Source organism: Alosa alosa, chromosome 16 (assembly GCF_017589495.1).
Source record: "Alosa alosa isolate M-15738 ecotype Scorff River chromosome 16, AALO_Geno_1.1, whole genome shotgun sequence".
NCBI lineage: Eukaryota > Metazoa > Chordata > Actinopteri > Clupeiformes > Clupeidae > Alosa > Alosa alosa.
Genome location: NC_063204.1, coordinates 12,984,035 through 13,001,275, shown reverse-complemented (window position 1 = coordinate 13,001,275; position 17,241 = coordinate 12,984,035). Strand labels below are relative to the sequence as shown.

Sequence of the window (17,241 nt, the reverse complement as noted above, 5' to 3'; positions counted from 1 at the left end):
AAATGATGCCATTGGACTTCAGTTCTCAGTTTTTTTCAGTTTTGGACCTAGTAGCCTACATAGCCTTGTATTCGTCTGGCTTCCAGGCGAATAAATCTGCTTAATAATAACACTGGACATGTGCAACTTAAAATAAATGAATGGAAACACTTGATGTAAAGAGGCAAAAATGTGTCATTGTCCAGTGTCCAAATACTTATGGACCTACATCATAGTGGTGGAACATAGCCTGAAAATTGTGATGATCCTTGCACTACAGGCTGTCAGCTCACATGGGGGCAGTAGAGACAGTTTTTCAAGTCCCGCCAAATGACGTCTGCTGAAGAAGAAGAACTCAACTGTTATGGTACGAGAGAGTAAGTGCTCCTTAAAATTAGTAAATAGATTAAAACATATGCATTTTTATGTAGTATACATAACATACCAGTGAGGATATTGAATTCTGTAGAAATGTGTCGTTGAATAAATTGTTCAGATGAATAGTGTAAAACAACAATGAATCTATGATGTAAGACTTGACGGTACCATTTGTCAACAGCTCAGGTTGCTAATGTTTGCTAACAAGCTATTGCAAGCTAACATATCTATAAGATTACACCACCAGTCATAGCTCAACTATTTGTCTGAGAGATGAGTCAGATAGCTATTCGACAGTTTAGGTTCGTTATGAAGGCATGTAGGATACTCCATCACAGTTGTTACTGGTAAAGTCAGTTTTCTGACGACTGTTTTTATTTGCAGTACTGAAGTTGTGTCACATCGTTTGCGTGGTTTTGTGTGGTTCAGGTCACCATGGGCAAGCGTAAAGATCAGCTCAGGCGAAAAGATCTGTCTAAGATGGTGGTGGCGTGTGAGTGGGGGTCCTGCTCCTTTAAAGGCACCAGGATGGAGGACCTGAGCGAACACATGTCTCAGCACCTGAAGGACCATGTAAGCGAGGGAGACACCCTAGACGAACTCGGTAAGAAGACGCCACACTCTACAGCTGGTGGTCTAGTTGTATGTGATCTCATGTGAGACCCGTGGTCAGCATGTCCACTTTGGCTGGCTGGCTACTGTGATGGGAAGGACAATCCTGAGCAATCCTGAACGATGTGATACAAAGTAGCAAAAACGTCCTGCTGGCTGCTGTACCAAACCAGTTAAGACTTGTTGCTTTCAGCTAGACCTGCTTTGTGGACTCACCTACCAGGGTGTTTTAAGTAAGTGTGTGTGTGTGTGTGTGTGTGTGTGCCCATGTGCAGATGACTACCCGTGCCTGTGGCGTGGCTGTGAGTTTGTGGCTATGGGCAATGCCAAGGAGTTGGCGGTGCACGCGCACTTCCACGTGTTTCACGCCAAGCTGATGTTCGTGGGCCGGCAGCAGCTGCAGGCACATCCAGAGCTGCCCACTTGCACCCAGGAGCTCAACAGCAGCAACCTCATCACCGAGCTGGGAGACGCCTTTGTGTGCGAGTGGGAGCACTGTGACGTAAGTATCTCACACACAGAGACAAACAGACACACACACACACACACACACACACCAATCATTGTAATGTACAACCGTGCACAGGCACTGCCATGTTTGTGGTGGTGCCTTTAAACGTTTTCTTTTTGTGCTGTTATGCTTAGATATGTTTTTCATCTGTTTTGTTGTTGTTGTTGTTGACAGAGCACGTTCAACAACGCTGAGTGGTTCTATCGACATGTGGATATGCATGCCCACTGCACTGAGCTGCGTGCCTTACCTGATCGCCAGCAGGTGCTCTTCTGCAGTTGGAAAGGTGTGCTTTCCTCTCCTTCTTTTCACGTCCTCTCCTATCTTCTCTCCTCTCCTCCTTTCCTTTCCTGTCTTCTCTCATCTCCTCTGCTCACCTCCTATCTTTTTTCATCTTCTTTCTCCTCTCATCTCTTCCCCTCTCCTCCTAGTCTTGTCTCCACTCCTTTCACCTTTTAACTTCTCCACTCCTCTTCTCTCACATCTCTCCTCTGTGCTCCTCTTCCCCCACCTCCTCCTCCCCATTACTGTCCCTCCTTTACGACCGGGGTTGGCCTCAAAGGGCACTTCTGCTTCTTCCATGTTGCTAGGCTGGCTGCACTCTCAGAGATGAATTTGCACAGATGTGTGTTACCCTACAGTCACATTAGCTACAAGAGCCATTGGCAAGTCCAGCAAATTGCCGCTGAATGGGCGTTACTAATTTGCTTTATACAGAAATACTGCCATCTATAAATTAGTATCGCCATATTGGATTAGTTTCAAGCAATGTACTGTAAGTCACGCTGCCTTCACTTGGATTGGCAGTCACTGTGTCGCATGACTTTGCCTAAAATTGAATCCTTGTCTATTTTGGCCTGGCTGGTGGCATAACAACCACTTGTCTCTTGTCACTTGTACAACGTCCACTGTTGTTAAAAAAAAAAAAAGGCAGCCGGTCGCTTTGCCGCTGTCTCTTGTAGCTAATGTGATTGTTGGGTTAGTGGTCAGACGAGCCCAAACATTGACGATGTGATGGCTGCTGTTTGAGTAGATGGATGACTATAGCTCTGCTCTCCTTCCCATTGGCTGTTGCCAGGCTGCGAGGCCTTCTTTAAGATCAAATATCGGCTGCGGGAACACCTGCGTAGCCACACACAGGAACGGATCGTCGCCTGCCCCACCTGTGGAGGAATGTTCTCCAGCAACACCAAGTTCTTCGACCACATCCAGCGCCAGGCCCAGCCCGACGGTAAGTCCCTCACACACGCACGCACGCACGCACGCACACACACACACACATACACACGCACACACATATACACACACACACACATATACACACACACACACACACACACACACACACACACACACACACACACACACACACACACACACACACACATACACACACACACACATATACACACACACACACACACACACACACACACACACACACACATGTGGTGTATTGTAAAGGCTTGTGATCATGGTATGTAATGGTGTGTGTGTGGGTGTTTCCTCTCAGAGACGCTGATATGTGGTCACTGTGATAAACGCTTCGCTAATGAGAGGCTCCTGAGAGACCACGTACGCCAGCATGGTAAGTATGTGTGTGTGTGTTTATGTGCATGTGTGCGTTTATGTGCATGTGTGCACCTGTGAAATGGGCCTCAACACCTACTTGTGTTTTTCATGCAACAAACTTCATAAAACGTGTGTGTCTCTCTCTCTCTCACAGTGAACCATATAAAGTGCCCTCTGTGTGATATGACCTGTACATCTCTGGCAACGCTGAAGATCCACATCAAGTTTCGTCACTGTGATGAGCGGCCATTCCCGTGTGACTTCTGCGAGAGCTGGTACCTGTCTCGCAACACACACCCACACACACACACACACACACACACTTCTATTTACCTAAAAAAAATACACCACCAGAACTACTACATTTACTACCTGACTAACCAGACAATCCTGTCCATCTGATTGAATTGCCTGTCCCATCTGATTGTACTTCCTGTTTATGTGATTGTGCTTGCTGTCCTCTGTGCATGCAGCTTTAAGAACCAGCACGACCTCAGGAAACACATGGAGACGCATAACGAGGGCGAGTACCAGTGCCAAGTGGATGGATGCTCCTACACCTCACGGATGTCCCACACTATGCGTCAGCACTACAGGAGATTCCACGAGGTCTGTCTCACACACACACACACACACACACACACACACACACACACACACACACACACATACTCACACACACACACACACATACTCACACACTCACATTACACACATATATACACACTTGCATGAACCAACGCTTGCCTAGATGCTTAGAACCTAGATGCTTTCTTCTGTCAATCATGACATCCTGATTTCTGTTGTATTTATGTTTATGAGTTCTTGGATGCGTGTGTGTGATGCTGTGTGTGTTTTTGTGTGTGTGTGACAGGGTGCGACAGTGTCGCGGTATAAGTGCCACCTGTGTGATAAGACCTTTTCCTGGTGCTACACCTTGACGCTCCACCTGCGGAACAAACACCAGCTCAAGTGGCCCTCCGGACACGCACGTTTCAGGTGGGTCTGCCGACGCCCACCCCTCCATCAGCCAATCACAGAGGCTGAGAGTAGTTTACCTTCACAGCTCCTCTGTAAATTACGGGGTTTAGGGGTGTAACGGTACACAAACATCACCGTTCGGTGTGTACCTCGGTTTTGAAGTCACAGTTCGGTTAATTTTTGGTACAGTAAGCCTGTAGGTACTGCTAACCTAAAATTCACCAACAATAATTTTGATGTGCAATGGGAATAGTCTTTTGAAAATGTTTTGATGTTAATGGACTAAACTGACATAAGGCCAACTACTTAATATGTATGTGTGGGAACTAGTATTTGAAACATGGTATGCAAGCAAAAAAGCCTACTGGTGATTCCTGTTGAAGACTGCATTTGGTACATTCGGTACACATCTGAATTGAACCTAATGTCCTGTACCTAAACGGTTCGATCTGCCGGCGATTTGTTTTTCGCCCTGCAGCTAAAAAGATTGAGTTTGGTCTGGTGAAAGCCAGACTAGTTCGGTACGAATATGTGGACCTTTACATCCCTAATGGGGTTTGTGTTTGAGATTTATGAAAGCACAGAGACTCATACCCCATAGGATACCTCCATCTAAAGTTCAGTTGACCCAAAGACTGTAAATAGTCCATCTACAGTACAAATGTATATAGTCCCATCTATACAATCATTGATTTGACCATTCATTTCTCCAGTGGCATTTTCATTTACTAGACCCTGTAAACCTACGGCTTAAACTGGGCAGCTTATTCTGAAACATCTCTTTGAATAAATGACAATGAGATGCAGCAGCTTGAATTCAAGAGATGGCCTGGTGTGAAGCAGGCGCCAGAGCAAACTCTTTGCTGTGTCTTATTCAGGTATAAGCAGCGTCGGCGCCAGAGAGCAACGGGTGGGGGGGCCATGAGCACTGACGGGGGGCACCTCACTTTTATTCGTTATTTTTCCAAAATTGCCATATAATAAAGAGCATTATTTGAGCCTTTTGGATATAAAACAATATGATCATGGGGGAAAATAGTACAAGAACATAGCGGTCATAGCCTATAGCGTTGAATAGAGCACACAACGTTTAGAATAATAGAATTTTAATACAATAGCGTTGCATAGGCTACAATACAAGTAAATAGGCTATAACAGACTCACCACTAGCAAGCTACACTAGGCTTCACTGTGTCTTTCCATTCATTTCGAAATGTTCTTGTAAGATCCTGTTCAAAAGCAAATTGCACATAGAGCCTACTGATAATATCGCAACATTGCACGTAGGCAATGTGATCGCTCAAAATGTTCTTTAAAGTACAGAACAAATTCTAACACATTTACGAAGTGGCTAGGTAAATGCACCAACTGTGATGCAAAGTTTAAGAGCGGACAGGACACTCGGCATGGCTTTTAATTTTGTCCTGCTCTGACAGTCCACTTTTATTGACTGTTCGCAATTTCCCAGCCAGGTCCATGATAGGCTTTTTGTCACTGCATCCAATAATGTCTCCCTCTGGATAAAGCAGGTTAAGACCCGTGCTGTGTTGCGCTCACTAAAGGGCGATTCCATCTCCCCTTAAAGTAGCCTACATGATCCAAAGCCCTATACGTCTCTATTGCTCTAGTTTATCGTTAGCTCATGCATTCAGCTTGGGTCATCCTGCGGTCAGAAATGCGAAGAAACTTGTATTTCCCATTATCTTCCCAGATCTTGAGACCTTTTACTGTGTGTCTAAAAACCCTACTGGTCGAGATTTAAGCCCATTTGGCGTTGCAGGAGTCATGGTAAATGTATCGGTGCCACTCACTGCAACGGTGTCCGAGTGTGCAGAATCCCTCTTCATCGCACAGTTTGCATCGCGCAGTTTGCGCACACAATCGACACTAACATAGTTGACACACGTGTCATGTTTCACTGATGTTCAACATGGATTTAATTTCAATCATAGGCATAATAATATTTTGATTTTTTTCATGTGAGGGAGAGAACTCAGTTGGGGGGAGGGTCACACTGGCCTGTTTGGGCGGGCCTGGCCCCCTAAGGCCCGCCCTTGACACCGACGCTGGGTATAAGGAGGATTGAGCATGGTGTATGTGTGTATACTGTAGTAATAACTTGTGTCTTCTGCAGGTATAAGAAACATTAGGATGGTTTCATGTGTATAATAAGTTGTTTTCTTGTTCAGGTATAAGAAACATTAGGATGGTTTCATGTGTATAATAAGTTGTTTTCTTGTTCAGGTATAAGAAAGATGAGGATGGTTTCATGCGTCTGAACATGGTGCGTTACGAGACGGTAGAGGTGACGCAGGAGATCATGAAGAACATGGCCAAGAAGCGCACGCCACGCAAGTCCCCTGTGGCCGGCCCTCTGCCCAAACGCCCCGCCCTCGAGTCATCCACAGATGACTCCTCTGACCCTGATCCCTCCGCACCGTCCTCCCCTGACCCGCCTGAGCTGTTAGAAGGCCACGCCTCCTCGCCCCGTCCACACGAGGAGGCGGGGCCTGTGTACTGTGTCCTGAAGACCCTGTCGCACGTAGGGGCAGAGCAGGAGGAAGACGAGCAGGCGGAGTCAAGCGGCAGCCAATCAGGAGCAGAGAGGGCGCTGGCGGCCGTGGCGAGGGGGCTGGGCATGGATGTGGTGTGAAATGTCAGGGGTCAGGCTGAGGAGGAGGATGAAAAGGACTTCCTTCACGTATTCTTTATAGCTCATCTGAGTGTGTGTGTGTGTGTGTGTGTGCGCTCCCTTCCCTTATTCTTTATAGCTCACCTGAGTGTGTGTGTGTGTGTGCGTGCGTGTGCGTGCGTGTGTGTGTGTGTGTACTAGGGATGATGTGGTTGTTAGCCAGTCTGAAGGAACCTGCCATAAGATCACCTGCACACAGGCTTAGATGTGGCCTAGCGTTTAAGATTAGTCTGGAAGATACTTCCTGAAATGTGAATGTTCTAATGAGCCAGATTTTAGAGATTTTATCTGTTTTATAATGTTTGCTGTTTTTGGTCGGGAATGGAATGGTGTGGAGACACTACCATGGTTGTGTAGGAACCAGTTATTGTGGGAGGGGTCTGATCACCTGGACCAATAAGATTGTGAGAATGGCCTGATGAGTGAATAAAGGCTGTTAGGAATCCGGTTTCCTGACCAGATCATGAGACTTCACTCGGACATCTGCTTCACATCAGATCTCTCATTCACAGACCTGCTCCAACACTTCTGTTCATTTGCACATGGCCTCAGTGTCCACATAGAGAGAGCACTGATATATTAACTTTTTTTATTTTATTTAATTTTTTAACAGGTTTTCTCCATTGTATTTTTATAGAGCGCTGTTGGTATGTTTTATATTTGGCAGATGGCTGGTGTGGCTAGCTGAGACTCAGGAGCAGAGTGCTGCTTTGCTACAGGACGTTTGCTGGCTCATAGGACAGCTGGGGGGGTGGGGGGTTAATCCAGAGAAAGTGGTAAACTTGTTAATAGTGGAGCCCTATAGCTTTATTCACCTAGCAAAGCAAAGCCAAAATGCTCCTCTTTTAGGAGGTTAACGGCTTACTGTGAGTTGACTCACCCAGGCCACCATGCTCTGCTCTGTCCTGGCTGGAGGGAACTTTGAACACTGACCTGGTGTAAATAAAATGATGTTCAAAACAAAACCCTTGTTTGAGTTATTTTATATAAAGTATAAAGTATAATACAATAGTTGACCAGAGGCTAAACCTTGTTTCTGTTATTTTAACATATAACATTCCACTGAGTTCCTTGAAGGCCAGATCTGGCGGAGTTCCTGCCCTTTCTCCTCACAGACTGCAGTCCTCCCTGCATCCCCAAAGCTTCGGGGATGCTTGTGTCAACTCTTGACATCACATTTTCAAAACAAGTAACACACAGGTCTAAACAGAAGCACTCTGGCCAAAATGACACATTATGCTTGCAAGACTAACATTTAAAACGTGCAGAAAACAAAAGTCAATTTTGCATGTTGTCAAATCACTGTGTGCTTTCAATCAATCATTACACAACGGACAATAAAATGCAAAACACATTTTTTTTATTTTTTGCTGTCTGTCATTGCATTCTCATTTTTCTGAAATCAGAAAAACTGAAAAAAGACAAAATGAATTGTATTCATTCCTCCCAAGATGCAGCTGTCATTGACTTGACAGTCACCTACAGTAAGCACCTAGACAAGACAAATTTCATGGAACTACAACTTGTCATTTTTCATTAAAATAGTAAATAATACATTTCATTGACAAAAACCTGGACTAAATAGGTGAAACAGTACTTTCTCCAAATGTGCCTTTGATCCATGTTTTCAAATAGCAACAGAACAGATCACTATCTCTTATGGATAGTGAATGATTGCTGATTGAAGAATTCTGCAAAGGAGATTCACACATTGACATTTCAAGCAATTTGCAAACAATATCTATTAGCTGTGAATATTTTTTTCAATTTGTTCAAAACAGGTAATCCAATGGAGTTTGGAGTCTGTATGAGAACTGTTAAATGTTTTAAAAAAGAAATACAAACTGTGTTAAACCAATGAACACATTTGGAAGAGATGACTTCTGCTGTGCTAGGAGGGTGAAGCTCAAGATCATGTGGATCCCAGTTTCATTAAGCGCATCAAAGCCATCAAGAGAAACTGTACAGAATTTAATCTAACAATTATGGCGCAATATTGAGGCTCTTAACGAAAATAAAAATGTTTGGTATTTATGGCTCTCCCAGCTAAAAAGGTTCCCGACCTCTGCGTTAGGTGCATCTGAGCTGAACTTGTTAGGGGTCTCTTGGCTGAGCTCATGAGCGGCATCGGGCTTGAGCTCATCAGGTGTCTCTGGACTGAGCTACGCATGTGTTGCTGAGCCTTAATGCCCAGCCCCTGGGGGGCGGTGGGAAAAGGTGATGGGGGATGCTGAAGTCGGCTCCAGGATTCTGTCGTTCGGCTCAAATCTGAGATTCTCCTGTCTTGATGCACTGGACAGGGATGGAAGGAAATTCTGGTTACGTTCCAGTAATCAACACCTGCAGCTAGGGATGTAACGATTACCGGTATAATGGTAAACCGCGATAAATATTATAGACGATAATAGACGATAAATATTATAGACGATAAATATTATAACAATTACAGTTTTCTTTTGAAATATCATGATTATCACGGTTCATTACCACTGTTTGGAAACCGTGTGTTTAATCCTTCCCAGCTTCATCCGAGCCTGCTTTTGACATACAGTAGGCCTGGTACAATGAAATAAAACTGGTACCCTACTGATTCTGTTGTCTAATTGATGGTTTTAACTGCGATTCGGATTAGGCTACACCTGATTTTAAAAGGCGGAACATTTTCACCGCAAAACGTGCACTGTATCATGTAGCCACTCTGCGTCTTTTTATGTTCACGTCCACATTAAATCCATTCCACTCACGTTATCAGGAGAATACAGTAGCCTAAAGTTTTATTTTCGAACACGTACTTTGGTCTCACTCATTGGATCCAAATAACAGAAATAGCAAACTCCAAGTCATGGTAGAGTAAGTTAAACTATAAGCACATCGCCAATTAAACATGAAAAAGTGAACGGGACATTTTTTGAAACTATTTCAGCTTGTGTAGGCCTATCAGTGCTTTCTGAACATATTGAACACACTTTTAAAAATACCGTGATAATACCGAAAACCGTGATAATTTTGGTCACTATAACCGTGAGGTTAAATTTTCATACCGTTACATCCCTACCTGCAGCTAATAGTACATAAACATCCAACATCTATAGCATCACACCGCAGGAAGATGCTTCTGTGCTGAAGCAGGATGACTGGTCACCTGGTGCAGAGTCACTCTCCCAGACTGCTGATTGGTTGAGATTAAAAGCTACAGTGTGTAAGTTTAAAATGGTAGACCACGCATGCGGCATGGAGGTGCGTAGTTTGAGGGTGTACTAGTGGGTGGCCCTGCTCCTTACCTATCTGAGGAGGGAGGAAGGAGCCCAGGGGAGGACCAGCAGGAGGTCCAGACACAGGGACTGAGAGGTGTGTGGAACCTGGTGGAGACCAAACAAGACTCCTCAAAAACACACACACACACACACACACACACAAGTTCTTGAGGGGCTTATAGGACATGAGTAGCCTTCTACTCTTAAAAGAAAGCAAGTAGAAGGAAGCTACCTGCTGATGTGTTACCTGTGCTGGTGTGTTACCTGTGATAGTGTGTTACCTGTTCTGGCGAGGAGCAAGGAGGGGTGGGGCAGGTCATGAGGCTGCAGGGGTCCAAGAGCAAAAGGTCTGAGGGGGTGTGGCTTCTGGCCCTGCTGTAGCCCACAGTCCAGTTCATGTGTCTCAGGCGACATCTGCTGCTGTGGAAAACGAAGCCCACAGGTTTTAATAAGTTTCAGTGAGCACAGGCTTTTACATATATCATTAAACACAAGCTGGGTAAACACTCACACACAGGAATAACAGCAATGTATCCTCAAGAAATACCACCCTTTGCTATAAAGTATTTCTGCAGCTATTAACTGAAGTAGTGTTAGTATATTAGTTTTTGTAAAACATTTAGAATTGTACACATTAAAGAACCTTGCAACAATTTTGTGTTGAAGCCTCCTCCAAATCAGTGAGGTATAAAATTACAAATATAGCCGCAAACAGCGATGGCGGGCCCGAGCATCTACGGCTCTGTGACCTGTGGCATTCTGGGGGGCTTGAACTTCACCTGTGACTTCATAAAACATTTCCTGTTTGTTGCGAAATCTTTAAATTCATTGTATTACCATTTTGACTATTAGACCGACTTATAACAATGCTGTGCGTCACTCCTAGCCTGGATACCTCTGACTTCGCAGAGTCTGGCCTATATCCATTGGCAAACGTTTATTTCCTGGTTGGTGGACGCTTGTCTGACGTTTGAATGTTCAATTGGAGTTCAATCACTAACGTTTGGTAATAACTTATGTTAACCACGTGGGACACAACGATAACCATAGGCTTGCAACTTAAACGTAATCGCTTTCAGGAACGCCCTCTGTTCGCTGGTTGGTTCGGAGACAAGTGGCCGAAATAAACAAAGTAAACGAGAGCTATTCCAGAGTACTGTAGGGAAATGTAAATGAGTGGAAGTACGTAGTAGACAGGCGGAGTCAGGCTACGTCACTCCCTCCAGCAAATGGGAAAAGGCTTTTAAAAGTGTAAGATAAAGCCCATGGTGTCGAACTGTTTTCAAATACAATTTGAATACAAAAAATACGATGTAAATGGGTGGTATTCAGAATACAATTACAATTGTTCTAAGCGATGTTGGGTAATGTCACTTCTGTTGACGTTCAAACAAAACAGAGAGCTAGCTCGCTACTTCCTCCCCCTCCCTCCCGTGCAATTGAAACTCTCCATCTCCACGCATCTTGTCAGTGATTGGTGGAACAGTTATGTTTTTATGGTCCAGGCTGGACCAAGTTACATTACATTACATTGCATTACATTACATTTGGCTGACGCTTTTTTAGCCAAAGCGACTAACAATATGTTGTTTTTGTTGCCGTTTTTGGATCCTGGGGTGACCATAGAGACCGCGTTTTTTTTGCAGTGTATTCAGGGCACAGGCAGCTAGCGGATGGTGAGGTGATGTTTGCAGTACTGTATGTGATAAAAATTGTTTTAGCTTAGAAACCACATAACATTGCTTAGAGCACATTTAATATAGTTAAGACTTTTGAGTGATTTTGCAGTTTATCTTTATTAACATGTATTATATTTTATTAGCAGTGGATGAAACAGTTATGTGAGATGATTTAAAGTTGTAAGACCCAGGATACCGCCAACTCTAATAATAATAATAATAATAATAATAATAATAATAATTATTATTATTATTCTTACAGAAACAATAGGGCTTTCGCACCATTCGGTGCTCGGGATAAAGTGACTCCTTTAAAGACCAGTAGGCCTTACGTGTTTGGGGTGTTACCTATGTGGCCAATAAGTGGTGCTAATTTAATGAAATGCAGATGCCTATTGCAGACCTTTACTTTCTGCTGGTGGCTGTAGACCTTCCAGGCGATGGTCACATGCATGGAACCCCATTTCTCTGGTTTCTACACAGACAAGAACAGAAAACATATTCTTTCAGTAGGAAGCATCTTCAGCTCCACTGTGATCAGGGTTGGGTAGTAACGGATTACATGTAACTGGATTACGTAATCAGATTACAAAAATCAAGTAACTATAATCAGCCCAGATTACAATAAAAAAAATTGTGTAATCAGATTACAGTTACATTGTTGGGGATTACCTGATTACATTTTATCATGCAAACAAAGCAACTTTTTTTATGATAGCCTAGCTATCTTTTAATTTGACAATTTGACTTTTTAGACTTTCTTAAGATATAGTTAAGAACAAAATTATTCATACCCCTGGCAAATATTGATTTTCTCTTGACCAATATGTTTGTTCTTACTTAAAATTACACTTGCACATGCCAAAAGGTTGTAAGACAATGTGGTAAAAACATGGAATAAAAAAAGTGTTTTTATCTTTTTTAACATTTTTATGAAAAATTGTGTGTTCAAAATTATTCATAGAGAAGAAATAATAAAGTTAGGTTAGGGCTTCAGCCTTAGGGCTTGCCGGTTCGACTTCACTAATTTACAGATTGGGATAAATGCAGAGACCAAATGTCCCTCACGGGATCAAAAGATATAATTACTTACGAACTTACATACTATTGGGGCAGGTATCTCGGCACACTGCCTGATCTTTTCCTCCTAATCTTGATGTAGCATGTCGCCTCTTGTTTTAGTGTTACTGTTTACTTTGAGAAAGTCACCAGGTCCTCCTGGTTGAAAAACATCCCAAAATAATAATTTTCTCACCCCCACAATTGAAATGGAGATGGTGTCATTTGGGTTTAATGCTTCCCTTTTTTATGCCAATCTCAGGCCATGTCCCTGGGTCAAAAAAATCCAGCGAAAGCTAAATTCTTAGTCCAATCTGTTTTTTAGCAGGACTGGGAGTGGTCTGCTCACAATGTCTAGCTGGCTGGCAGCCTTAGATAGAGAGAGATAAACAAACAGACAAACTACAGGTGGATAGACAGGTAGAGAGACGCAGGACATGACAGGATGTGACAGCTTATTATGACCATGTCCTAAAGAGCATTAGTTTTATATTGTGTGTGTGTGTGTGTGTGCACTCTCTGGTGTTGTGTATTAGTAGTGTATGTGTATGTGTGTGTGTGTGTGTGTGTGTGTGTGTTTGTGAGTGTGGTTCTCATGACAGGCTGACTCACCATAGGCAGGGTGGTGGGGGGCAGCATTGCTGGGGTGAAAGAACCGAAGGTGTGTCGGTGTTTGTGTTGGTGCTGATGCTGGTGTTGGTTTGTGTGACGGTGTGTGTGTCGGAAGATTTCAGTGTGTTGGTAGGTGGGTGGAGCAATGGAATGTGTATCCAGGAAGGACGTGGCAAGGACGTGGCAAGGGCGTGGCCTTCTCGCTTTGCCCTCTGCGATGCCAGGAAGTGAGAGTTGAGTTTCTGTTGCAGTAGGCCTTGCTCTACATGCATGCACGAATACACAGACACGCACACGCACACCACATAAACATTTAGTTCACGCCACCACACACACACACACACACACACACACACACACACACACACACACACACACACACACACACACACTCGCGGACACATTCCTATAGACTGATCAACATTGCACAGATATCTTAATTTACTGCTGTATGTGCAATGAAAAGTGCATTTCCCAAGCCAGGTGCAAACTTCAGATGAACCCATTTGAACCCTCTTCAAATATACTCATATATTGGTACCACAATGTATTTGCTTTGGACAAAAGCATCTGCTTAGAAACATAATCATAACCATAAATGTCATAAACAATATAGACGTCATCCAGCATGGCTTACCCTATATATAGGGGTGGCAATGATGAGGTGAGGTACGCACCTAAGTAGCCCCCTCCAACAGGGCTGGTCAGGGGCAGAGGGGCCATGGTGAGGGGTAGGGCCGCCAGAGGGGCAAACATTCTTCACACCTTCAGACAGCTGGTGAACACACACCGAGCAATGTAGTGAAAGGGGTAGTTGAGTGGAGTGATGGTGATGGTGATGGTGAGGATTCCAAAGAGTGATGGTTGCCAGGGGCGATGGTTGCTGGAGTTGCTTGGTGGGTCAACCCTGCCACACCAAAGAGAAAAACAGAACCACTTTAGAGAGACAGTCCATCAGAGTCACTCACCTCAACTGTGATGCTAAAAAACAAATCTTTTATAGTATAACACGGGCTTGCCAGTTATTCTGCATAACACCATGGGAGTTGGCCTTCCATATTCCATAGTGCTAAAACCCCTGCCTGTCTGGTCCAGTGAACAGCAATAGCACCAGTCCTTGTGTTTAATTAGGGCGGCTAAGGATGGCTCCGGCCCCGAGCCCAGCTGCGTAGCAGAATAAGCCAATTTAGCAACAGGCCTCCAATAAGCCAATCATTCAATTTAGAATCAACTTGTGTTAGAGTGATTAGCATAATGCTGTTAGCGAGAAGTTTAGCACAGGAACTACAGCACATGGGGACCTTGGAGGACTGAACACGCTAAGAAATGGAACCAGGAAAAACTGATTTGGATTTTAAAAGCATGAATGATATCTCACATTGACATTAAAAGCAGAGAGGGTTGAAGCGGAGGATCTTTGCCAAAAGTGTTTCTGTTTGCTACAGGTTAATAAATCAGATTTTTAAAAAAATAATAATATGTATGTGTCAGAGTTAATGACAAATTACTTGGACACCCTGTAAAGCCCCACACAGCCCTGCACCCTGAAATATGTGTGAGCCTTCAGGATGGAGAACAAGTCTGACAGTAAGATTGGTATGAGCATCAAGCAGCATGGAGCTAATGAAGTGTCTGTGGTCCAAGTCACACATGTAAATGTCAATGTTTCTCGGCCAAGTACACTTGCGTATACAAGGAATTTGGCCTCTGCATTTATCCCATCGGTGAACACACAGAGCACACAGTGAGTTGAAGCACACACTAACCCGGAGCAGTGAGCTGCCTTGCTAACGCGGCGCTCGGGGTTAGGTGCCTTGCTCAAGGGCACTTCAGCTGTTCCTACTGGTCAGGGATCAAACCGGCAACCCTCAGGTTACAAGCCCTAAGCCCGAACCAGTAGGCCACGACTGCCCCTCAGATGTGATCTGCAGTCTGACACTGTAGTTTAATGGCTGTCTCAGCGTCCAAGACCTAGAGAGACATTCAGCGTACAGAGCATATGTGTGAACCCCCTTCATAGGACCACTGAAGCTAACAGAATCAAAGAGAAGCTGTATGACAGGAAGGAGAACAGGAGGATGAGAAGGAAGAAGTGGAGGAGAAGGAGGAAGAGGAGAAGGGATGAGAAGGAGAAGGAGGAAGAGGAGAAGGGATGAGAAGGAGAAGGAGGAAGAGGAGAAGGGATGAGAAGGAAGAAGTGGAGGAAAAGGAGGAAGAGGAGAAGGGATGAGAAGGAAGAAGTGGAGGAGAAGGAGGAAGAGGAGAAGGGATGAGAAGGAGAAGGAGGAAGAGGAGAAGGAAGAAGTGGAGGAGAAGGAGGAAGAGGAGAAGGAAGAAGTGGAGGAGAAGGAGGAAGAGGAGAAGGGATGAGAAGGAGAAGGAGGAAGAGGAGAAGGGATGAGAAGGAGAAGGAGGAAGAGGAGAAGGGATGAGAAGGAAGAAGTGGAAGGAGAAGGAGGAAGAGGAGAAGGGATGAGAAGGAAGAAGTGGAGGAGAAGGAGGAAGAGGACAAGGGATGAGAAGGAGAAGGAGGAAGAGGAGAAGGAAGAAGTGGAGGAGAAGGAGGAAGAGGAGAAGGGAGGAGAAAGAGGAAGAGGACGGAGGGGAAGGAGGAAGAGGAGAAGTGATGTCTGAGGAAGAGGAGGAGGACAGGAGGAAGAGAAGGAGGGGTTCTCCAGTCACTTCAAACAGGAGCTTTGGTAGTGTGCGATCATTTGTAAATGTTTCTCATTGAATGAAATGTTAGTGTAATCTGGTTACCATCCTTTGACTTAGGAATGTTAATAAAACCCCTATGTCATCTGAGACCCCCTCTGTAGGAATGTAAAGTATCTGATGATGACGTCATAGGGGATACTAACACAAACATAGCTTAGGTTGACTTAGATTCTTATCTCTGTTAAATACCAGCTGGTTAGATGATCACTGGTAGGTGCATCTTGTGAGTTTCCATGGGCGTGTGTTAAGGGTATAAGAACTGGCTTCACCCACAGATGTGTGGGCTTGTTACTTCGTACTATTGTGAATAAAGCTGCAGTCTCACACCAGTTGTAGTTATTTTGACCACAGTAGCACAGAGGGGAGGTGTAATTTGATTGGCTGGTTAGCTCAAATGTTAACAACCTTTCAGCAGAGTCATGGACTACTCCATTAATTCCCTGGCTGTTGTGAGAGGACTTTGTGGCCAATCTATTTCCCCTTTGCTCTGTGTCGGGAGGAGGTATAGATTAACACACCACAGGCATCCACACACACACACACACACACACACACACACCTCATTTTTGTAAGGTTCTCCTAGGCAGACATGGGCAGTATTTTAATTAGATGCATTTAAAATATGTATTTTATTTCTTTAGCGTATTTTGTGATTTGTATTTTGCAGGATTGTAAAAACAAATGTAGGTTGTAATGAAATACTTTGAGGGTTTGCATTTAGAGTATTTCAAATGCTTAAATACTAATGAAAAATCTGTCATTTCAAATAAGCCAAATTTCATCCCTCAGTTCAATATACTACTTATGACCATGACAATAGGCTATGCTTATCATTATCTCTTGATGGTCTTTTGGGCCCCACCATCGACTTCAAGGCACCCAATCCTAACCCTTACCTTGACTAACCCTACCTCCTTCCAGGCAGAGCTGCCTTCAAGTCAATGGTGGGGGCCCCAAAAACCATAGATCATCATAGTAGGGATCATAGGGGGATCATTAGGACACGGACCCCATGACCTTGAGTGCCTAATAGCTGATGTTCATTTTCACTACAGTATTAAATCCACAGCAGTTTAAAGAAGCACTATGCAACAATTTTAGCAAAAATGACCTTAATTATGTAGGTTGAGACACGTTCTGATGGCTCTACAACACTTTCTGGGTCGTTTGGTGGGTGCTTCGTCTCCCCCTATT

General features: G+C 44.1%; 2 protein-coding genes across 5 annotated transcripts; one reads left to right on the top strand and one right to left on the bottom strand.

Annotated features, from left to right (window-relative positions):
* Positions 1-259: 259 nt before the first annotated feature.
* Positions 260-7,678, top strand: zgc:112083 (uncharacterized protein LOC550461 homolog). Of its 3 annotated transcripts, none has more exons than XM_048267207.1 (10): positions 260-346; positions 787-961; positions 1,245-1,471; positions 1,655-1,766; positions 2,559-2,711; positions 2,994-3,068; positions 3,207-3,327; positions 3,526-3,661; positions 3,927-4,051; positions 6,278-7,678. In XM_048267207.1, exons 1-10 carry the CDS (start codon positions 344-346, stop codon positions 6,684-6,686), a joined length of 1,536 nt encoding a protein of 511 aa, XP_048123164.1. In that variant the 5' UTR covers positions 260-343; the 3' UTR covers positions 6,687-7,678. The 3 variants fall into 3 exon arrangements, with proteins under 3 accessions (XP_048123164.1, XP_048123165.1, XP_048123166.1); XM_048267208.1 differs by having other exon boundaries at positions 260-356; XM_048267209.1 differs by lacking the exons at positions 260-346; positions 787-961 and adding an exon at positions 975-1,141.
* A 390-nt stretch (positions 7,679-8,068) lies between these two features.
* Positions 8,069-14,058, bottom strand: LOC125309722 (autism susceptibility gene 2 protein homolog). Of its 2 annotated transcripts, none has more exons than XM_048266802.1 (5): positions 14,007-14,058; positions 12,062-12,133; positions 10,261-10,399; positions 10,007-10,084; positions 8,069-9,017 (listed from the first exon to the last, which is right to left on the bottom strand). In XM_048266802.1, exons 2-5 carry the CDS (start codon positions 12,110-12,112, stop codon positions 8,731-8,733), a joined length of 555 nt encoding a protein of 184 aa, XP_048122759.1. In that variant the 5' UTR covers positions 12,113-12,133; positions 14,007-14,058; the 3' UTR covers positions 8,069-8,730. The 2 variants fall into 2 exon arrangements, with proteins under 2 accessions (XP_048122759.1, XP_048122758.1); XM_048266801.1 differs by lacking the exon at positions 14,007-14,058 and adding an exon at positions 12,760-12,794.
* Between the last annotated feature and the right edge of the window lie 3,183 nt (positions 14,059-17,241).

What these genes read in the sequence shown, in the direction of transcription:
- zgc:112083 (XM_048267207.1), top strand. An exon ending in GCGCCAGGCCCAGCCCGACG is followed by an intron (nt 2,712 to 2,993) that starts GTAAGTCCCTCA and finishes GTTTCCTCTCAG; the next exon opens with AGACGCTGATATGTGGTCAC. An exon ending in ACTACAGGAGATTCCACGAG is followed by an intron (nt 3,662 to 3,926) that starts GTCTGTCTCACA and finishes TGTGTGTGACAG; the next exon opens with GGTGCGACAGTGTCGCGGTA.
- LOC125309722 (XM_048266802.1), bottom strand. Translation starts at nt 12,112, where the DNA reads ATGCATGTGACCATCGCCTGGAAGGTCTACAGCCACCAGCAGAAAGTA. An exon ending in GCCACCAGCAGAAAGTAAAG is followed by an intron (nt 10,400 to 12,061) that starts GTCTGCAATAGG and finishes CGTTTTCCACAG; the next exon opens with CAGCAGATGTCGCCTGAGAC. An exon ending in CTTGCTCCTCGCCAGAACAG is followed by an intron (nt 10,085 to 10,260) that starts GTAACACACTAT and finishes GGTCTCCACCAG; the next exon opens with GTTCCACACACCTCTCAGTC.